At 37.2% G+C, this 24559-nt stretch overlaps 1 protein-coding gene across 1 annotated transcript in view; it reads right to left on the reverse strand.

The window, feature by feature from the left end:
• The window catches only part of LOC124595254 (zinc finger-containing ubiquitin peptidase 1-like), a 221105-nt gene that overhangs the window by 43436 nt on the left and 153110 nt on the right, over positions 1–24559 (reverse strand). Inside the window, exon 8 of the mRNA XM_047133922.1 lies at positions 12774–12901. Coding sequence (XP_046989878.1) covers positions 12774–12901 — 128 coding nt within the window. The remainder of the gene's footprint in view (positions 1–12773; positions 12902–24559) is intronic.

Here is a 24559-nt window from a genome sequence, read left to right on the forward strand (position 1 = left end):
TACAGTTATCATTATATGGAATGGATGGAGAGTTGCCTAATCTACAAGACCTCTTGTGTGCAACACACACACAGTCAGCTGGCTGGGTGGCAGCCTCTGATGTGTAGCACACACTTGGCGCATTTCTTCTTAAAGAGGAATGGTGGTCTATGACATTGCTGAGCAGTTAGAGAGACTGAAGTAGCACTGGACAAGACACATGGTGAGCAACAACTTCAAATGGACCATAACACTGATGGAATGGTGTCCAAGGGATATGTAGAAAAGTGTCAGACATCCTCTGACAAGGTGGAGGGACACCGTCCGACATTAGGAAAAACTGGATCCATACCACCCAGCAAAGATCAACAATGAAATCTTTGGAAGAGGCCAATGTCTAGGAGTGGATTCTAGAGACTGAAAAAGAAGACGAAGAAGAAGAAGAAACAATTCTCAATCCTATGGTCCAAATTCAGGAAGTCACAGCCTAGCTTCTCACAGAACCTTCAGAGTCTCTGGTTCAAGCCTTCCACTTGACACAATCAGAGGGCCATGACATGCTCTGGGAACAAAGCTGCAGATTGTAATGTAATTAACTGTCAGAGATAAAGTTTATCTCATGCAAAAAGTACGATGCCCACAGTAGAGAGTTAAGGTAACTTCATTATGTTGCCATACAATGTGTTTAATTTATTTATTTATAAATATTTTCTTTTATGATAAATAATGGATTTGTTTGAGATGTTAAATGTTGTATATTTATATGTATTTATTTATATGTGTCTTTGGAGTGTATTAAGGTCAGAAGACCAAAGAATCTGGAATGCAGGAATGTCTGCAACTTCCGGGCACATGTTGGCTTGCCCGCCACATCTTTGTCAGTATTGGAGGGACATGGACGTGTTTACGTGACCAGTACAGTATAATGCATTTTTAGAGTATCAATGTTCGTAGTGAAAATATTGTAGTGACTAAACAAAAAGTACGAATAAATATTATTTTTAGCCGAAAGTAATTCGAATCCGGTAGTGTTTATTTCAAACAAGAAGAAAACCCAGACCATGCTTGTTAGAGTAATGATTTTGCAGACAAAACTTCGAAAACCCCTAGACAAACGAGATCTGCAGTGTGTAATCTTTCAGCAGCTACTAATAAATAAGCCTTGCTGAAATTGTGCTGGAACTACTCGTACTATTCTCAATTACATACACGTGGTGCGAATGTGGTCCTACCACAATATACCGCGAAAGATTCCACATCATTCAGTTATCAAGAAACGAGATAGGTAACAACCAGTACAAGATTAAGAGTTTCACTGAAACTCTGTGACCAAGGCTGACATTCTCAATCTTCTCTGCCAATCATTGGAATGATCCACGTATGACCTAGGAGCCCAGACAACAGGCATTGTTTGTCCCAATGCAAGCCACATCTGTAGTTGGTTACACCCCATTCCCTCAATGGCTGCTGTAATAGACTCTTCAACATGTTTAATGAGGCCTCCAGACATACACACCGAGCACCACATGGTGTTCTTTCCTATCCCTTGCTCCCATTCCCTTAAGGGGTACCATTATAAGTATACCTTCGAACTGCTGATGATTAATAGACGACTACCCTGTTGTGTTTTCCTCCCCATGACATGGGACTCAGTATGGCTTTCAACAGGTGAAGTGAGTCTCACTAGCTCAGTTTTGGTTTCAGTAGAAGATAGCATCTCAAAGTTGTTAGTTCTCCCTGCTCCCTGTGTTCCTACGACAGGATGCCTAGATTTACCACTGACACGACACTCACAGTTAAGTGGATGTGTAGCAACAGAAAGGCCAATGTTCACAGTAGACGATAGAACCTTTTCAGATGTGAGAGCTTGTAATGCTACGAGAATTTCTGCATAAATTCTAGAACCACTCGTCCTTCTACCATCTTGAACACATGATATTTTAAATATAAGTGTGAGAGTGGAAGCGTATCTACTGCGCCACCTGTTTCTGTGTGCAGGTTGGAAGTTTGTTATGAGAAGACTGTAAGAGTGGCAGTCCACTGACAACGACAAGTGTTTGCCACTAGTGCCACAGATGCTGTGTGAAAGAACAAAGAGTAATTATATGCTATTCTTTGCTGTGTTAGTGAATGTGATTATTGTAAAAAAAGAAAAACGAACAACTGACTACAGACTTTTAACTTACTTCATGTCTTAGCTCTGAACAAGGCAAGACGGCATGTGATGTTCACAAATTATTTGGTTGTCAAGCCAATGCAATTATGAATGTGTTTAATTGAGTCTAATGTCTGATGACTAAACTGATTTCCAGAAGTTTAAATGTTTGTATGAAAAATGGTAAAGTTGTTTCCTGTGAAAGTTGAAAATATATCGTAATTGAACTTAAAGTATTGTGTGAGTACCCAATTATTTCAAGAGTAGAGAAATAGTCAAATAGATTCCTACAACCAGCGATACTCTTCGGAGAAGAAGCTTTTGGAAGGTCGGTGTATCTGATTATCCAGAGAAGAGGATCGGCTGCACACATCACGTAAGTCAACTGATGAGAGTGAGGTGTGAATTGTGAATGCAATCCAGTTTTGCACCATTTCTCGTGTCATCAAAATGTTAGAAGCTTCACCAAACATAATGCAGGGTGCTGTAAATGAACTCTGAAAATTCATAAATACTTATTCATACAACTTACAGACCTAGACTTGGCATAAGGTAGATCAAGTTTTGTCTCTTGTAATACGCTAGTACGAATCACACAAGTGCAAGTGCTATTGACAGTTGTAGCAATGCTGGCTGTCTCCACTGGTCTCACTGAGTGCTTTAGTTTGAAGAATCAAAGTCTATGACAACCGTACAACATAATTTTGTATGGTGTATGTTTTGTTGAAACTGAATAATCATTAACCTATAAAAAATTCTCACATCAACCAGGAAATAACAACGATATAAGGAAAGTGAGAGAAAACTTTGTTAATAATTCTACAAAATCAGCGCAGCTTGCTCCTTGCAAACTGGGTGTCCCATATGTGACTGTTCAATGTGGATTAAGAAGATATTTGTATCTCAAACATGCAAACTAACAATGACACAAGAACTAAAAGACAACAAGATTAATTCTGGAAACAAGAAGATTGTTTGTACAGACATTTTTGGGAAATTTTACATCAATTGGAACAAGATGAAAGTTTCACTGGAAACATTATCTTTAGTGTGAGTCAACTTTTCAGTTAAGTGATAACATTAATAAACACCGAATACAGAATTTGGGGCCGTAGAAATCAATGAACAACCTGGGAACATGTTCTTGATAGCCCAAATGTTGATTTATTTTGTGCTTTGAGCAAAAACAAAGTTTATGGCCCTTTCTTCTTCCAAGAAGAATAATTCAAGTTATTTGTTGACTGTTCTGTGTAATATTGCACCAGCCATTATGCAGTCCAACAGTGTTTGCTGTTCTCAAACACAGAATGAGGGGCTATTCGTAAGCAGCTGGAAATCTGTAATATCACATTTTATTATGGAAATAGCTGTGTCAGATAAAATACAGTGAGTAGGAACCACAGATGTTCCTCTCTGATTTTTATCCCTGTTAACGACTCCAATTTTGTATTTGCTCTGATAAAGACAAAGGGAACTGATAATTGTAAATATTAAGTATTTCAACTTGATAGTAAGTGCAAAAGTTGAATTCAAGGGAGAAATAAATGACTGTTCATCTCTGGTAAATAATTAGGTGAGACTCGAACATAAATACTACTCTTCTACTCATTCTAATTACTCAAGTGTCAGCTACTCTATGTTGATTTGGAGTTGGAGGGATGTTGGGGAGATTGGTGAACAGCACTTTACCAACATATTACCACACAACAAAACACACACATACACACACACACACACACACACACACACACACACACACACACACACAGGCATGCACACGCACAAGGCGGGTTTAGTTTCAATTGACATTTCAATACACCATTTACAAACCAAGAATACATGCTAATCTTATCAGTAAAATCATAAAATACCATAAAAAATAACAATATGTCTTCCTGACTACTGTCAAGTGATTGGAAGCTGCTGCAAATGAGTGTGTTGGATAGTTACCACGAGTCATGTACCAGACAGGTCCTTAAAATGAAAATTTTCATAAGTGAGTGATTGTTTGACAAAAATTTTAATGTGAGCAGCACACCAATGTAGTAAGTTACACCACCTTTTACTAGGTTATCCTTCCCTCTCTCTCTCTCTCTTCACAGGTTGAAAACAAACTTTAATATTTGTATACACTTATGTTAAATGTTTTCATAATGCCAATACAGCTTGAAACATATTATTAAATAAATAATTTAGAAGTCAACAAATTATGTGACTGTTAGCAGTATTTGAAAATCTTTTCATATTTTTGAAACAGTCACGGTTAATTAATAGGCAACATGGCTTCTAATTTCTCTCACTTCTATTGCACACAGACAGTGACCTGCTGAGCTTGAAGCATGTATTAACACTAGCCAACATTTCATTTACAAACAATGCCTTGGGCAATGACAATCATGTCCTATTTCCCTCTGATATTCCTGCAAGAGTGCTACCAGTGTTTGTTTTCTTTGAATGTATGAAAATGACCAGTATACAATAGTTCACCCACTTAAGACAACATTTTTATAAGCTACCAGTATATGCTCATCAAACACCTAGAATGTCCCACTTGTATTCTTATTATGATTATTATTTCTTTCCTTTCTCAGATGTTATGCCTGGTTAAAAATGGAAAGTGACGCGGACCTTGATCAAGGGTGACTTCCTTTTAACTCTACGGTATATGTTACATTGCATTTAGGAACTTTCGGGTAATTGAATATGTATCAATAATTACAGATTTCTGTAGTGGTATGTATACATTTGGACGAAGCTGTATTGCGTTGATGTACTGGTGGATATTGTGTGGTATGACTCCTGTAGTTGATAGTATAATTGGTATAATGTCAACTTTATCCTGATGCCACATGTCCTTGACTTCCTCAGCCAGTTGGACGTATTTTTCAATGTTTTCTCCTGTTATCTTCTGTATATTTGTTATATTGGGTATGGATATTTTGAATAGTTGTGTTAATTTCTTCTTTTCATTGGTGAGTATGATGTCAGGTTTATTATGAGGTGTTGTTTTATCTGTTATAATGGTTCTGTTCCAGTATAATTTGTATTCATCATTCTCCAGTACATTTAGTGGTGCATACTTGTATGTGGGAACATGTTGTTTTATTAGTTTATGTTGTATGGCAAGTTGTTGATGTATTATTTTTGCTACATTGTCATGTCTTCTGGGGTATTCTGTATTTGCTAGTATTGTACATCCCACTTGTGATGTGATCTACTGTTTCTATTTGTTGTTTGCAAAGTCTGCATTTATCTGTTGTGGTATTGGGGTATTTAATAATATGCTTGCTGTAATATCTGGTGTTTATTGTTTGATCCTGTATTGCAATCATGAATCCTTCCGTCTCACTGTATATATTGCCTTTTCTTGGTCATGTGTTGGATGCGTCTTGATCAATGTGTGGCTGTGTTAGACAATACCGGTGCTTACCATGTAGTGTTTTCTTTTTCCAATTTACTTTCTTCGTATCTGTTGATGTTATGTGATCTAAAGGGCTGTAGAAGTGGTTATGAAATTGCAATGGTGTAGCCGATGTATTTATATGAGTGAGTGATTTTTGTATTTTGCTAGTTTCTGCTCGTTCTATAAAGAATTTTCTTAAATTGTCTACCTGCCCATAATATAGTATTTTATGTCGATAAATTCACTTCCTCCTTCCTTTCTGCTTAATGTGAATCTTTCTGTTGCTGAATGTATGTGATGTATTCTATATTTGTGGCATTGTGAGCATGTTAAGTGTATTGAGTGCTTCTAGGTCTGTGTTACTCCATTTCACTACTCCAAATGAGTAGGTCAATATTGGTATAGCATAAGTATTTATAGCTTTTGTCTTGTTTCTTGCTGTCAATTCTGTTTTCAGTATTTTTTGTTAGTCTTTGTCTATACTTTTCTTTTAGTTCTTCTTTAATATTTGTATTATCTATTCATATTTCTTGTCTGTATCCTAGACATTTATAGGCATCTGTTTTTTCCATCACTTCTATGCTGTCACTATGGTTCTCCAATATGTAATCTTCTTGTTTATTATTATTATTATTATTGTTTGTGCTGTGATCCAAAAAATTACAATTTATCAGATAACAACACAAGATGTGCTTTTTGTGGGATAGCAAGTGATATTGATAAATAATATCTGTTAGATAAAGTCAAAAATTCCTGCGTTTGCTGTAGCAAACTGACTTCCGTAGTACACATTACACTGCTTATGAGTGAGAACCTCCTATTGTCCCATTTTTCCTAATAAGAAAGTAGCATCCGTAATGATAAGCAGAAGGCCATGAGGTAGTGGTAGCAGAACTGTGGCTAATAGTCCAGGAGGTAGTTCTTATCTTTTGGTAGGGTCAAGGGGGATCCTAAAATTTTTGGATTTTAGGAAGAGTGTTAAGCAGGAAGAGGTACAGAGAAATTAACTGTCATAGACTAAATGAAGCAACTGTGTGTAAACTTCATGGGGGCCAACAAATTAAAAATCTCAGTTCAGCATATTTTGCCCTTACAAGTATTTATTATTGTACTGACCTAAAGACAAGGTGGTAGTTTTATTTCGCATATTTTCATTCACTGTTATTGAATTTAAATACCTTCTGGAGGCAGTGGGCCCAAAGCAAAAGGAATACTTTTCAGAGGAATGTTGTGCAATGTAGATAACTGCATATCTTATGAAGACCATTTTAATGATCTTGGAATTACATTACATTTATTGTTTTCCATGGATCCCTTGGAGAGGAGTCTCTGGGAATTTTTACAGTTGCTTCCCACTGCATTTACTTTTTAATTGTTTCTGTTGTTGTTGAAAGATATCAGTTTTGACTGAACTGTTGATTTGCACAATAACAACACAAGGTAGAGAAATGATTTTCATGCAGACTTTTACTCCCCTTCAAGGGCTAAGAGTGGAGCTATGAACTCTGGTGCAAACGTATTTAACTAACTCCCATCTCACATTAACCACAAGGATCTGGGACTCCCTAATAATTCAAAACAAAATTAAAAGCAAATTCTATTAGTTACGTCCACAAATTATATGCTTTCTCGACTTGTGGGTGAAAACCTGATGAATAAATCTATGAATGAAACAAAGTTGGTTTTCCATATTAACAAGATCCAGAGATGGTGTCCAACAGTGGTGGCAATTCTCCATGAAGAAATTAAGTTGATCATTATTGCAGAAGTGGAGTCTTTGCCTGCAGGCAGAAAGATGAAGTCATCATTGGTGTCTAATCTGCAAAGGATGTGTAATACTGGATGGATAGAAGGAAGTGATAGAGGATGTAGACGATGATCACAGACGAATGAGCGTTGAAACTGTGAATGGCAAGATTAATTATTAGGTTTAGAGTGGCAGTCACCAAGGAACTACATTGTGAGGAAATAGTTTCAACAAAGGGAGTTGGGTAAGCACAACAGATCTTCATCAAATCCAGTATGACTAAATCTGGATGTGAAGCTAAACATTCAGTCTTCAGAGAAGAATGAAATTTCAGATTCTGAGAATTATGCAAGTCTCCCTACTATGCTCAATGATCACACAGGCTCCTAAATCTACATTAATTCCTGTGCTTCATCTCTGATAACTTTTCAATTTCCTGTCCCTGAGTCTCTGACTGTTGGATGGTGATTACAGGAAAGGTAGAAGAGTGTGACTGGCACTTCATCTCTGGATCAGATTGGCACAACTACACTATATCATCAGCGAAAACACTGAAATCAATTACAAAGTGTTGGCATTAAATCAAGCAAATATCTATCCACATAACTCTTAAAACACAACACATATTCCTGGTTTATATGAGGCAGTTCAAACTTTCTTACTGAAATGGAAAGTGTTGTTTAAGATCTTTCATACAGGAGGAACTCAAATGGGATGAATGATAAGTTGAGGGCATTAGGTATCTTGTTTAAGTAGATATCTTATTTAATCTGACAAAACCATCAGATCTTACAGATCACATTATTATTTTGCACTAGTTGGAACATTGTGAAATTAAGGGAAGTGAGGGAACAATGAATAATTAAATACCTATGAAACACAAGGTTGTCCTACAATGTCAAAAACAGGGAATAGATTTCAATTTAACTAAGGAAGGTGGACGGGGGAAGAGGATATCATGTCCCACGGGGTTCTGCTGTGCCCTTTGCTTTTCTTGATTAAATGATGCAGTCAATTAAAAAAAATTCTATTTGCTGATGACACAAGTGTCATGGGGAAAAATGTCTAATGTGATGTAAATGATTCAGCAAATAGTGTAAAAGAGAACATTAGCTCGTGGCTTACAGGAAACATTTGTTTTGTAAATAAAAACCACCTTTCCTTGTTGCAGTGTGTTTTATTTGTTCCAGACATGTTTCACCTTTTAAGGCATCTTTAGTGGAATAGATATTTGAGTTTTTGGCTGGCATCTACATTTCCTCTCATCGTATCTCAATGCGTCTGGAACAAATAAAATACATTGCAGCAAGAAAAGGTGGATTTTATTTGCAAAACAAATATTTCAATCCTTGCTGCAGATGATGACCGTGTTAACAAATTTGTTATAGGAAACAGATTGACACTCAACTGCCAAAAAATAACTGCATACTGTTTCTTACACAGAACTCTAACAAAAGTGAAGTTTTATTGCCAAAAGTTGATTAAATAACCAGTGGTCTTTTATTTTTCATAATTCTCAGGACTGGAGATAAGTGAAAGCTCAGTTGGAAGTATCATTAGCACAATTGTGTGCAGAAAATAAAAGCTGCTGACCTCTCTATAAAAACAATTCCGACCTCCAGGATGAAGTGGAGGAAGAACTGGTAATAGTGAGAATTACAGATCAAGCCAAGAAGATGTGTCAACAGACAAGAATATCAGACAATCACCAATTCAGCACCTTGCATGCCAGAAGTAAGACACTGAGTGCTACTTGCAATTAGTGGCTCTAGTAAACGAGTAGTAGAGCTGCCTACAAGGATGACAGATTTGCTGCACCATAACACTCACTCAGGGCAACCCACCCTGACAGAATCAGCTGACAGCTGCAGCAAGAACTATTTCATTGTCTCTAGAGCAAACAAGAAAGTTTCTGTCTGTTGCATATTTCACTCTATTATATCCTCTAGTACTGGGACAGCTCTGAGCATTTACAAGGAATATGCTTATTGCAAAAAAGGGCACACAGAAAGGAAACTTCATTCAAGTGGTTGTTTAAGCAACTTCATGCAAACAGATGGAGGTGTCGTTACCCATGACAATGAAAACTATCAGCTCTTGACAGACTATTTTAAAGTGCCACTGAACTGTGAAGAGCCTTGGGAATTACTGAATGCTCAGAAACAAATTCACATTATATTCCAAAGCATCATCAAGTGTCAGTGATATCAGGCAGGTAATCAAGGGGCTCTAGCATGATACAGCACCAGGCGAAGAAAGTAATGTGGAAGAGTGCATGGTAAGTCACAGCAAATGGAATACACTGACCTACAGAAGAAATATGGAGAACTGAAAAGGTGCAAAAGACTGGAAATATGTACTCATACACCCATTCCATAAAAAAAGCATTTGAATGGATTTGAACAACTACAGAGGGATCTCCTTACTTTCAGTTGCTTGTAAGATATTTTCTTGTTCTGCTGAGAACAGATGAACAGTCTGATCGAGTGATCGGAAAATATCAAGATGGATTCCAAAATGGCAGTTCATGCCCGAACAGGTGTTCTACTTCTCTGAGAACTCGAGGAATGAGTTCCAGAGCATAGTAGTAATTCATGTCAACTTCAAAAAAGTATATGACTCAACTGATAGACCAAAATTTACTTAAGAGTTTTAGAGGAATTCAAAAGTGACAAAACCAACAGATGAGGGTCCATAAAACAAACCCTGACAGACACCATCTCCAAAGTTGCCCCCCCCCCCCCTCCCCAATCCCCCTCCTCACAATTCTCTTTGATGTCATCCTGGAGAAAATAATGAAAAGCTGGGAAGGTCTGAAGTTGCAAGTAATAAGTGGAATACACCTTGGGAAGTACAGAAATCAGATTTAGCTTTTGCCAATGACCTCGGTGTTTCATACCGAAACTGGAAGGAGGCCCAAAAAATGCTGGAGAGTTTACATTAAATTACTGGATAAATAGGTTTCAAAACCTCTTATCAAAAGATGAAATATATGGAACACAGTCACCAAAATGAGAAATACATTGGGGTAAAATACAGGAAGATAAAAAGGTCAGACAAACTCAAATACTTAGAAGAGTGGATCCAATATAATGGACCAGATTAAAAGGCAACCAAAGGAATAATCAGAAAATTAAACCTTGCTTACAAACTAACACAGACAGGTACAACAAATGAGCTACATCCTACAAGGGCAAAATCAGGCATTATAATTCAGTTAAAAAACAAGGAGGACTCTACACTTCAGAGTGTCTAATTTTAAATAAAAAGAGAAAGTTGGAAGGACTTGAAAAGAAGTAAATGAAGATTCTCAGATAATTTTAGGAATCCAGAAAATTACTGATGGGACATGGAAGAATAAGAAAAACAAGGATGTCTCCACAAATCCATCAAAAAGATTACAGACACAACACAAAAACAGCAGTTGAAATTTTATGGATCCTTAGTAAGACTGGGTGAAAACCGATTAGGCAAAAGACCTTCAATTACATCACACCATTAAAGTGCACCTCCAAGTGGGTAGAAGAGGGCAAAAGATTTGCAGAAGAAACTGGTATTGCACTAGAGATGAACTAAATCAAAGAGCAATTCAGAAACAAAGTCAACAGCATCAAATCATTTGAACAGAACCACTAAAATGGAGGTCTATAAATTAAATTTTTGACAAGGAGAGAAAGTACTAAAAATGAAGAGGTTCTGCAAAGAGAGGCTAAGAAGCCATAAGTTCTACACTACACAGCCAATAGTTGACTAAATTTGGGTGGGAGAATACAGATTCATTGACAAGGAAATTCACATTCAGCTAGTGAACACTAGAACTGAAAATAATTGTGCAGCATTCTACTGAAAGGTCACATTTTAATAGGTTTCCAGCAGAACTGAAAAAATTACATGATAAACCCCAGATGTTCAAATCTACATTGAAAGATTTGCATTTGGCACATTCCTTCTATTCTACACAAGAGTTACTGCAGTGTATTAGTTACTGAACATATTACTGTAAATTGTTTTGATGTCTTCTTAATTATTTAATGACTCATCCACAGCACCTTGGCTCACAGAAACTTGTTAAATTAGAATAAAAAGAAAAAAATTAAAATAAGAGCAAACTGCTGAACATACTGTTTGGTTCAGTAAGGGCACTCTTCAATTAGTCTCTGATTACAAAATACAGCTGAGCACAGTGGTGCAGCGGTTAGCACACTGGACTTGTATCTAGTAGGATGAAGGTTTGAATACCTGTCCAGCCATCCAGAGTTAGGTTTTCCATGATTTCCCTAAATTGCTCCAGGCAAATGCTTGAATGGTTCCTTTGAAAAGAGGACTGACAATATTGTTCCACATCCTTTCATACACGGGTCCTGTGCTCAGTCTCTAATGATCAAGCTACTGCTGGAATGTTAGACTTTAATCTTTCTTTCTTTCTCCCCTCCTTCCTTACAAACTAAGTTTTCTCAAGTTTTGATGTTAGATATTCAGACAAACTTCCTTCTCCAAAAGAGTTTCCTTTTGTTTTGAATTATTCGAAAAAATGAAAGGAAGCGGAAGACTTGAGAAAAATAATCATTCCAGCCACTGATTCACAATAAACATGTAGAATACAGGTAAAATTGTTGGAACATAGGTGGGTGCCTACCTTTGAAGTATGACAATGGAGCAGTATCCTGTCATTTGCCAAACATTTGGAATATTTTCATATAACCCACATGTGAATGCAGGATGTTTTTTAAACAAATGAGTAAGAAGATAATGCATCTTGCGGATATAGATTGATATTCTGTTTCATGACAAATGATTAAACTCTTTTATAACAGTTTGAAGAACTAAATTTTGAGCTTTAGCAGAAAAAGGCTACAGATTTATTTTGTAGTTTTCAAGGGATTATCAGGATTGTAAACAGTGATAAAAGAAATGCTAGTGACAACTTTTGGAATTTGACAATGAAATACATGAGGAAAAAACATAATCCAAATGCCAGCAGTCTACATTTTACACTTTCTAAATATCAGAAGTGAAGTACCGAACTAAAAATGATAGTATGCTAAACAAACTCAAGCTGACAGCCTGACATAACATAACATGAAAAACCAGCCATGTCAGCTGCAAAAGCCACTTGGGCACACAGAATGCATAAAATCTGGCCTGCCTGTACACAGATTGTGTGTTTTCTCCCTGTGTTTCAACCTGACGCTCCTAAAATTTTCAATGGTTAACTTTATTGGTTATGCATTTATTGGAATAGTTTAATTATTCATCTTTTCATACCCGACGATGGACACTACCCTTCTGAAACTTGCAATGTAGTGAAGATATTGAATCACATTGCCAGAGGTTGCGCATTGTTTTTATCGTGACTTATCCTCAGGCTGCCAAGGGTACCACCATTTCACCTTTTCATGATTAAGTTTAGCTAAATAGCACTACTCATTTTCACTTCACTAAATAATATCAAAAGTATGCAAAGTACGAGTAATATCTAAATTTTATACCTTGATGCTGAAGATAGAGTGGTGGTTTGAATTCTTCATTCTTTTGAAAGTATTCCAAAACCCAGCCAAATAGTTCAGGATGACTTCCATCAGCACTTGTTGGTCGATGAAAGTCTACTAGTTGACACCTGTGAAAAGACAGAGAAACATATGATGGAGCACTAGCATGTCATTTTGTTCAACAGTCCACACTTTTGGAAACACAATATTGTGAAAAGGCGTTTGTCAATACTGGCCGAAAGCTATATTTATGACAGTCTTTTTGTTGTGCCTATCTGCAACTCAGCATCTCTGCCTTCATCAATACTGGCCGAAAGCTATATTTGCAACAGTCTTTTTGTTTTTCCTATCTGCAACTCAGCATCTCTGCTATATGGTGAGTGGCAACTTTCATTTTCACAATATTGTTACATTTCATTCTGGATTTTCCGTTGTTTAACTTTTGGAAAAAGTTTGTGATTTGCTTTTCATGTTCAAATATTTGGTTACAATGGGGTAAAGTGTTATTTTCATCATGGTCAGAATGTCTGCTATCAGCTGAAGGCTCAGGCACCAGTCAGAATTGAATCAATCATGCACATGTGTCACATTTCTGTCAATTGGGAATGGTGATGGACATCCACTGCAGAGTTCATCAGTAACTTCCTCTCAGTCCTCCTTGAATGGCTTGTGCCATTGGAGAACTTATTTTCCCAATGTGGTCAGCGTATCAATTAGGCCAAATCTATAAGTCCGATATGGGAAAAAGAGTAAAAAATCAACAAATATAACATTAACATTACTACTAGAATTTACTGTTACCCTTATGGAGTCCTTTACTATGTGTCACACCCTGAAAGTGGCAAGAAAGTTTGATACTTCAACCATACTTGAAGATCAGTTGAAAAATGCTCATACTGGAGCACAAAAAAAAGGCGAATATGCACCTTTTTATTAGAAAACTCAGACTAAAAGTGGGGTACAAGCTGTCTCTCCTACCTCCCTTAGTACCTTCAAAAATTTTTCCAAACATTTTGGCATGTAAATATATTCACACTCTTTTTAACATACAACTCACCTCTCAATCCCACAAGATCCCCTAACTGTAACTCAGTCATGCCCACTAGTCCTTCACTGTAACTCGCTCATAACCGCCCACTCCCTCTTGCCCATTCTCACTCACTCATTCAGCCCAACTGAGGTCATTATCTCTTTGTGTCTTTCTTCCTTTCACTGTCTCCTGTCTCACAGCCACAATATCCTTTTTTCTGTCCTCCTACTACTGTCTCCTCTCATTGTCACTGTCTCCCTCTTGCTCTCTCTTACTGCTACCACATCATTCATTCCTTCCCACTGCTGCTGTCTCTTCTCACTGTCACTATTTCTCTCTTTCTTCAATTTTTTGGTCCTGTCCTCCTCAGTTGCGCGTAATACTACGGTATGTTGATGATTTTCACTTATGGACCGTCTGACAGCAACTGAATAAAACACAATTTTAGTGCCATACGCGTTTCGCCTTTATTTTCTGCAAGGCATCATCAGTGGCCTGTAATATGTACATATGTTAGCTATTTTATTTACATTTTTGTCACTGTGCCTATAGGTTATAAACAGTTCTGGTGGTTGGTATTTCCTATTAAGTATTAATGTTTTGAACTGTACTTACAGGTTGCGTAGACAGTTTCTTACATATTACGCTCCTGTTGCATTTTTGGTCTTGTTCTTCTTCCTATGAGCGCCAATTTGCTGCTTTTTCCTGCATTCCACAGCACTAATTAAAAAAAGCGTTCAGTGCATAGTGCTGTGGAATGCAGGAAAAAGCAGCAAATTGGCGCTCATAGGAAGAAGAACAAGACCAAAAATGCAACAGGAGCGTAATATGTAAGAAACTGTCTACGCAACCTGTAAGTACAGTTCAAAACATTACTGCTTAATAGGGAAATACCAACCACCAGAACTGTTTATAACCTATAGGCACAGTGACAAAAATGTAAATAAAATAGCTAACATATGTACATATTACAGGCCACTGATGATGCCTTGCAGAAAATAAAGGCGAAACGCGTATGGCACTAAAATTGTGTTTTATTCAGTAGCTGTCAGACGGTCCATAAGTGAAAATCATCAACATACCGTAGTCTCTCTTTCTTGTTGTCATCACAGACTCTGTCCCTCATTATCACTGGCTCTAACCTACTTCAACTTTCTCCTCCTCTTTTTTCTCTCCCAATGGCACTGTCTCCTCCTTTTTTTTCCCCTAACACTGTTCTGGTCACTGTCAATTACAAGTATGTTCCACTTCCCTTGTGTCCTGCTCTTTCTCTTACACTGCAATCGTCTCCTTCACTCCTTCTATACCATGATCATTGTCTACTGTCTTACAGTATTTATTACTGTTCAATTTTGTCTCATCCTCACTACTACTGTGTCTCCTTACCGTGTCTCCTTCTCTCTCAGCATGAAACAGTGCAAATATACTCACATGCCAAAATTATTGGGAAAATATTTTAAAGGTGCTAAGGAAGGTAAAATGAAGTTTTTGCCTCACACTGGATTTTCCACGTACAAGAATGGTAACTTTGAAACACTGTATCTTGGAAAAGGATAAAGATATCAAGAAGATTTCTGAGGTTGTTTGAAATCAAGATCTTAGGAATATATTGTAAAATTTTTGATAGTTTACTTGTGTGAAATTGAAATAATGCAAAACTAATTTTACCTCTCAGGCTTGATTTTATGTGCTGTCTAGGAGTCTGCAGCTCGGTTTTGGTATGAAGAAACTGGTAAAAAAAAAAAAAAAAAAACATTTTTTGGATGGGGTTTCTAAGGAACTGTCCATGGTGCCTCCATAAGCCCCACCAAGGACATTATTAAATGCAAAAAAACGAACTGATTTGGCTCCATTAGCCTAAGCAGGAGGAAGTGTGCAATATTCATACTTTGAACCCATACTATGGGACAGTGACACTAAGATGATCCCTCTGTTGAGTGCACAAATGGTTCCTAGCCCAATGACTATCCAAAATTCTTGACCCTATTTTTCCATCACCGACAGAACCTGATGTATGAGCCCTGAAAGAATCCGTTTTTATGCATGGGGTTTTGGAACATAGTGAACAATAAATGCAGAGAATAATCATATTAGTCAGTGTGATTTCTAATGCACAATGTTCAATTAGTGTGTGTGATTTCTAATGCACAATGTTCACTTTCTCGAAATTTAAATGATCAGTTTCGTTGATGATATTTAAATCCATGCATTCCTTGCAAAGTATTAACAGCCTCCATCTCTTCTGTCTCATCTACAGCAACTGCTACCAACTTTTTAACTCAGAAATTTAAGTAGAGGCAGGGCATCAGTTCTGAGCCAGTACTCAGTGGAACACATTATGTCTGTAGCATCTTTGTTATCACGAAGAAAGACCTCACCAACAATGGGTGAGAACATAATTAAAGAGGTAAATAGGGAACAAATAAAAGAACTTTATAATAAGTGGCTGTGATCAGATATGAAGGAGATCAGTCATTATATGATGAACTGCCCAGTGGAAAAAGTTACTTGTACAAATGGGACAGAGAAACTACCTGTAGCTGCAGTGTAAACAATGTCATGAAAAACAGAACTTGATACAGGCAGGGACATGAGAATTTATCAAAAAGTATGTGGCTGAAGAATTGATATGATACTCACGGAACGGCCTCACATCATCTACATAAACTTTCTGCACACCACAGGGAGATGAATGGCAGAGAGCACATTCCACTGTACCAGTTTCTTCCCGTTCCATTCAAGTAAGGAGTGCAAGAAGAATGATTGTTTGAATGCCTCTGTGCATCCACTAAATATTCTAATCTTATCCTCATGGTCCCTGTGTGAGTGATATGCAGGGAATTGTAGTACATTCCTAGAATAATCATTGAAAGCTGGTTCAAAAAGTGAGTGAAATTGTTAGGCATCCATCTTGACAGTACGTTATGTTGGAATACCCAGACAGAAAAAGTTTGTAATAAATTATCAAGATTAGTTTACCTGATAAGAAAATTAAAAAGCTGTGTCAATCAAGACCTCCTCCTTATGGCCTATTATGCATTTTTTCACACATATTTGAACTATGGGATAATACTCTGGGGGAACTCTGCTGGGGCTAAGAATGTTTCCTGTGGCAGAAGAAAGTAGTAAGGTGCATTTTTGGTCTTAAAAAAAAACACACTTCCTGCAAAGGATACTTCACCAAATACAAAATACTTACTGTTCCCAATTTGTACATACTGAGAGTTCTTGTCTACGCCAAAGAGAATGCTCTTATATATGAAACTAGTGCTAATGTCCATACTTATGAAACCAGGAACAGAAACTTCATAAATGTCCAGTGGACTAGAATATCCAAGAGCAAAAACAATTTTCCACACATTCGCAAGTTATTTCTGAACAAAATACCACAAAGTATTAAGGAACTGCCACACAATAAATTTAAAATGGTGGTGGAATCATGCCTAAAAAGAAAGGCTTTCTATAATGTTCAGGAATTTTTATGTAATACTATAAATGATTTAACTGTAATGCGAACTAAATTATGTACATCATAAACTGGGTAATATAAAAGTGTAAATTGAAATTTATCTAAGTTTAATATGTAACATTGTATTCTGTTGCCCACAAAGAAATAACTTATACAAGTATTAATTAAAATTTATGTAAGTTATATGTAACATTATATTATGTTGCCCACAAAGAAATAACTTGTACTTGACAATGTCTTATGCAACAGCAATGTTGTCTTCAGACAAATAAAAGGAAGTGATTGATTGAAACTCTGTTAGTTGGCTTTCTCGGCATAGTTCAGATCTATCTCCAAAAATCATCCAGTTCACTTCCATCAGTACCTCTATGACACATCCCTTGTATCAAACAAACCTGTGACCATTTGTGCTGCCCTCCTCTATATAGGTTCAATATCCCCTGTCAGTTCTATTTGGTATGGCTGTTTCTCAACCCCACTAACAATAATATATATTTCATTCATTTTTTCAGTGTTCTGGGGATTAGATTGGGTCAATTCTCCTGGGATTTTCTTTGTAAAGGAACATTTAAAAATTGGGTTAAGCATTTCAGCTTTTGCTTTGCTATCCTCAATTTCAGTTCCTGTCTCACTACAGATTGGACTTTGATGTCACTAACAGCCTTCAAATACAATCACAATTTCTCTGGGTTTTGTGAAATATCATCTGACAATATTCTGCTATGGTACTCACTGAAGGCATCATGCATTGCTCTCTTGACAGCCAAACACATTTCATTCAGCATCTTTCTATCTAAAGCCTTATGTTTCATTTTACACCTATTATGCAGGAATCTCCACGTCTTTAGAAGTTTCTTTAGTGTCTGTACACCATGGAGATTCCCTCCCATTATACGCTGTTATACTGCGTACATAGCTATCCAATGTATGAATAACTGCTCTTTGAGCCATAGTTCCTCTACATGATTCTGTCCTGTGCTGAAAGTTTCAAGTTCCTCACTGAGATACAACACTACGTTTTGATTGAAGGGAGGTGTCAATGGAACAATCATACATAGAACTGAAGAAGAAACTTTATCAACGTTTAGTATTGCAGTGATTCAGTTTCAATAGTCAATGTTGGAACGTTGGTAGTTCCCGATAGAAATACAGACATATTATAAGGCATAAATTGGATGGTGGCCTATAGTACAGTCATTAACTTAAAAAGAAAGGAAATGAACGTAATGACTGAAGGAGGAAAGGTATAAATATCCAAAACTAAAAGAACAGTTATCAAGGCAGCCGGAGTTCAAGGACCAGCTGGAGAGTGGTTGTGCAAAAGGAGGTAACCCTGAAGACATGAAACATTGTTGAAAGCTTTAAGGAAGATTACAAAAGAGGTATGAAAGGATGGGGAAATTATAAAAGTAGGGAAGCAAGACAAAAAAATAGGTATGAAAGCAAACCACCAGAAGACCTTTTATAAGAAAATCAGGGTATACTTTTGCAAAGTTCAGGAACAATAAGTGAATATATGTAGATAGCATACGTGAAGAAACACATTCCATTTTTTAACTAACCATTCCAGTACACACGACAGGCTGTATGGAATGTGCTAAGCAAAATGTTAACTTTGGAAATGATTGAATAGGGAATAAACCTCGAGGTGATACATTAGTAACAGCAGAGAAACAAAATGATAATTTCAGAGCTAAACAAATTTCTCAATGCTGAGAGAGACAAGCCTGTACTGATACCATGGAACAGAGATCATATTTAATGCAGCGAAGTTTTTAAATTTGGTGATCTTGAGATATTCATCAAGACATTTATTTGGAGCATGTTAAGCTAAGGTTGAGAATGGTAGACTCTGAGGAAACAAGAAAAGAAAAAAATTGATGCAATAGAGATATGGATATGGAGAGTTAGTTAGTGGTTAGTGTTTAACGTCCCGTCGACAACGAGGTCATTAGAGACGGAGCGCAAGCTCGGGTTAGGGAAGGATTGGGAAGGAAATCGGCCGTGCCCTTTCAAAGGAACCATCCCGGCATTTGCCTGAAACGATTTAGGGAAATCACGGAAAACCTAAATCAGGATGGCCGGAGACGGGATTGAACCGTCGTCCTCCCAAATGCGAGTCCAGTGTGCTAACCACTGCGCCACCTCGCTCGGTGGATATGGAGAAGAGGGACAAGAATATACTGGACTGAATGAAAATCCAATGAGCATATACTTTAGAAATTAAAGAGAAAATGACATTGATAACTGATTAACATATATATAAGAAAAACTAAATTGACTGAACACTTAGCCCAGCTTCACAAAAAAATCTTAGAAGGAATAACCTAATCAAATGGTATATAAAAAAGGTAATGTACCGAATGTCTAAAATCGAATGCCAAACGTATGAAAAGACAGATATTTTATACATTGCCTAGGCATGGCATATTTTGCCAGACTGTCAGCTGCCAAAGCATATAATATGCATAATCCCACCATTTTTTTTCACACCAACACTGTCTGTGGGGGTGTTGGGATATTTGTTAAATGGTTGCAAAGACAACCTATTGTTGTATGATGTTCAACTATCATGTCACAGATATGGCCATAATAGTTTTGCAGTGTATAGCATCCAGCTGAATTTCCACAGGCACTCTCCGACCACCCTTTCCCGTTGTTATTGGCTCAACAAATTGGAAGGAAGTGTAGCGCCAAGACAGAATCACACCATGCTGACATGCAATGGCGGATCTGTGATGAATTATCTCACATAAGAGCCAATGCTGCTAGAAACCGTGTTTTTCTAACAGAAACCAGTTACCAGAAGTTAGCCAATGACATGAAAAATGCAAGATGACCATGAAGAAGGAACCATGAGACCACTGGTTGTTGAAATACTATGACGTAATGGTGGTCGAGGATAAGACTAAGTTGATATATCCTGTTAAAGAAGTTCGAGGACTCTGAATAATTTGACATGCTTCATAGGGCCCAATTGGCTTCATGGAGGGTGAGAAGGATGTTGAAAGAACTTTTGTCCAAGTATAAGACCATTACCCATTCTGATACTGAGTTGTACATTCACCTCTGTGAGCCTTGCCTGAAGAAGCAAAAAGATGTTGAAAAAGGTGTTGTGGTCGAGCATTTTTTTTCTTTTTTAGTTCAGTTCCCACTGTAAGGTCAATCTCATCAATTTTCAGTCCCATCCTGATAGGGATACAAGTTAATAATGATCTATGAAGGTCAAATCACAAAGTCTGTAGTTCTTACAGCTCTGAAATCAAAGACAGCAGAAGAGGTAGTCTACAACACCATCCACATATTTATGTTACTTGGTGCTCCAGAGATTCTACAGTGCCACAACGGCAGGTAATTTGCAAACAATGTGGTAATCAGCCTTGATGATCATTCATGGTACACTGTGCCTCGCACGAAGTCAGGGGGGCACTGAAAGAGCAAATCAGGACATTTGCTTGGGTGCATGATGAGAAAACTAACTGCTGGAGTGATAGACTGCGGTTCGCCCAACTTATCAAAAACAGAGCTTTTCATTCTGGAATTAACAGACCACCATACGAAGCTCTGTTCGGCTGCAAAGCCACAGCAGGTCTCTCAACGTCCTGCCAGAAAATGTTTTACTAGATGTAAAGAGTGAGGAAGAGCTGGAAAAATAATAGAGAGCATACAAACAATACAACAGCAGAAAGAATGACAAGATGAATCAATGCAAGAGGCACAGCTCCTTGCAGAATACATAGATCAGAACGCAATCCATGATGGAGAAAACCACGGCAGTGATGAAGCCATAATTATCAAAGAGCCTTCCATTTCTGTGGTCACCAAAAATCCTTCTTTTCCAGATATCTGTTGCATCTGCTTAAAAGAAAGCAGCAGTGCTCATAAATATCAAAAGTGTGACCAAAGTGTTCATGGCATCTACAGAAATTCTCCTATAGATGATGACAGCGATGACATAGAAGATCATGGGGTTAGCATTCTGTGCAGTGTTTGCTTCAATATTAAGAAAGCTGTTCAAAGGAAAATGTAATTTGAGATTCAGGCCAAAAAATGAAAAGGGATTTTTACAAAAAAATTTCCTCCTGTGCCTTTGTGCACCACTGTGTGAGTTCCAATCTTGATGTTGACAGGGGATGGGGTGACTCCTGCAATCTGTTAGCAGCTGTTACGAATGTGACGGAAGACTTTTACCAACTTGGGACTGCAGAAGGAATCTTGAAGCAGCTCTACCCAAGATCAGAATTCACTATACTGAGAGCTTTTCATTCTGGGATTAAGAGATCACCATATGAAGCACTGTTCGGCTGCAAAGCCAGAGTACACCTTACTGAGAACTGAAGACATTCCTGTCCACAAAATACCTCTCTCAACTGCAGACTTCTCAGGCCACGGGAAGTGCCCAAGTATTCATTAGTTGTATGTGGAAAAAAAAAAAAAATAAATTAAAAAAATTGAGGTGGCTTTGAGTGAAAAAGGAAAATGAAGTGTAATTCATAAGTAGGTTGTGCCTGTTCTGCCTGGCATTTTACTAGTAACAATATTCTAGTCACATTCTTTTTTAAGTAATGAAATCTATGTACAAGATCAAAATGTAAAGTGAGTACTTATTGTAACAAATACTTCAGTCTCAGTTCTGCTGTCATTGTTTTCTAGTAAGAATATCTTTAGCTTTATTTCATAGTTTTCTTCTTTCAGTTTCAAATGCATATTGATTAACAAAGGCTTCTCATCTTGTGCCATTGTGTAAATGGTACTGTTCACTCTGTATAATGCCTATGAGCTGTATAGCATGCCTAGGAAAAGTATGTAACATTTTCACAAAGAACTTATATTTCATAGTTTGCCTAAAACCAAGGCATTCTTTACATTACCTCAGCATTCTATAGAATAGATTGGGATTTCACATAATGCTGGTTTATATATAAAGTTCTAGGACAGGATTTCAAAAAAAAAAAAAAATATAAAATTGCATTTACCAAGTAATGATCTTAGTTCCTATGAAAGTAGTCCCCTTGGATATCTATACACATGTGCAAACATTTCTGGAGGTCATGAGAGCAAGCAGGGAAATTTTCAACTGCGACACCTGTAAGCTCATTTGTCTCCGATACCTTGATGAAGCTTTCCTTTCAGTCGCCTTCCCACTTGCAGAAATGAGAAAAAATCTCAAGATGAGAGGTCAGGCAAATATTGCGGATGTGGGATGACAATAACAGAATGTCTGGCCTCATACTCGGTAACAGATAAAGCAGTAGGGGTTCTTGCATTGTCATGCAGTAAGAACCAACCCTGAGAAAGCCAAAAATCAGGGTGGTGACAAATAATTGCTTGTTGCAAACATTTCAAGACTTCTATGTAAAGAGTTTGGTTCATTGTTTGACCTGGAGGAACATACTCATGGTGAACTAATCCTTTACTATCAGAGAATGCAATCGACATTGTCTTTGTTCTCAGAGGTTGTCATTTGACTTTTTTCGAGGCTGGTGATCCAGGACTCTGCCATTCAGCATTCTCACACTTCTTGTGGTCATACTGGTAGAACCAACTTTCCATCCCCAATAATCTTTGACAGACATGTGGAATCACGTTTGACTATCCAGCAGTTCAGCAGAAATTCTTCATCTTTCCTCTTTTTGTTTCTCTGTTAGTGTGTGAAGAACGAGTTTTTCATTAAGTTTCCATTTCCTAAGTCTTCACATAAAATCTTATTAAACACATCACAATTCAAATTAAGTTCTTTTGATATCATACGGTCAGTTACATGACAGTCTTCTCACAATAACTGCCTTAAACACTCCCTGTTTGCATCGCTATGTGCTGCGGACAGGTGACCAGCTCTGCGATCATCTTGCACTGAATCCCTGCCTTAATGAAACCTTTTGTGCGATTTGAAAACATGACTTCTTGAAAGTGCCTCGCCTGCATATGCTTGCTTAATCACTGTTCGCATTTCACTATGGGTTTTCCCAAGTTTGGCACAAGACTCAATGTTACACTTTTCCCACAGTTAGCATCCACTGTCACCATAACTAATGCACCAATGATCCAAACAATGTGTTGCTAAGCACAATCCTGTCACCTAGTGAGTTTGTGCGGAAACACGATCAAGGTCATTTCCAGGACACACACATACTATAAAAAATCTGTCCTGGAAGTTTTCAGACAACGAGAGAGAAAGAAAGAGAGAGAGAGAGAGAGAGAGAGAGAGAGAGAGAGAGAGGATGGATTTATCAACAACACATTGCCCTTACTATCTTCTGATCATCTTATTGTCAGAATAGTCACAAGTTTCACTGTTTTGGTGGAAGAGGATTAAAAAAACGTACTTTAGTTTGAGACACAATGGTTTGATTTTAAAGTTTGCGTATTGGGTTAAATGTATTGCTGTCAACATTCATCCATGCACTTACCAATTTTTGGTGAAGATCATAATACATGTAGGTCAAATGTTTATCATATCTAGAAGTTAGGATGAACATGGGATACTTTGCATATATTATTGAAAAGATTCTACCAGAAGGGAAAATGTCCAGGCCTCTGAAATAAACGGCATCTGAAGGTATTCTTAGACTTGGCAAGATTCTACAGCTGATCTGTCTTGCGACAGATTTTAAATTGCGAAATGATATTGATATTGTAATCATAAAATACTACAATTTTGTATTTTGTCAATCACATAATTTTGTCATTCACTCCCCATAAAACCTATTGTACCGTCCATAGCAGTTTTCATTTATTATCAAATCTGGTCAGGAAATAAAAAACAAAAATTTGAACCAGAGGACAAGTACTTATTTATCGACCTCTAAAATAGGTCAACACATACTGTGAATGATAAAAGTACTGTATCCCAATTTAGTCTGTCTTTTGAGCAAGCAGAAGACATCTTGTAAACAAAGTTACTTTGCTACATATCTCGGGTCACACAAGTGGTATCATTACTGGTTTTGACTTCTTAACAAGTCATCATCAGATCATATACTTACAAGAGGGATAGTGAAATATTTTTCAGAGTTTTTGAGGCTAATATTGATTGCTTGCTTGATTGATTGTTGAGTCATTTGGTAGGGCCCATATATGTGATTTTGCCTTTTGAGCTTTGCAACATAATTTTCAACAGCTTCAAGGAAAAGTATTGGTTAATATTGAGTCCATCCATTGATGGGAGCGTGTATCATCAGTTTGTTTAATTGCAATTGGGACTCTTCATTTACACACAATAGGACATTAAAGGAAGCACCAAATATACGGTATTTTATTATATTAGAAACATGTAACAACTATGTT

Source organism: Schistocerca americana, chromosome 2 (assembly GCF_021461395.2).
Source record: "Schistocerca americana isolate TAMUIC-IGC-003095 chromosome 2, iqSchAmer2.1, whole genome shotgun sequence".
Classification (NCBI taxonomy): domain Eukaryota; kingdom Metazoa; phylum Arthropoda; class Insecta; order Orthoptera; family Acrididae; genus Schistocerca; species Schistocerca americana.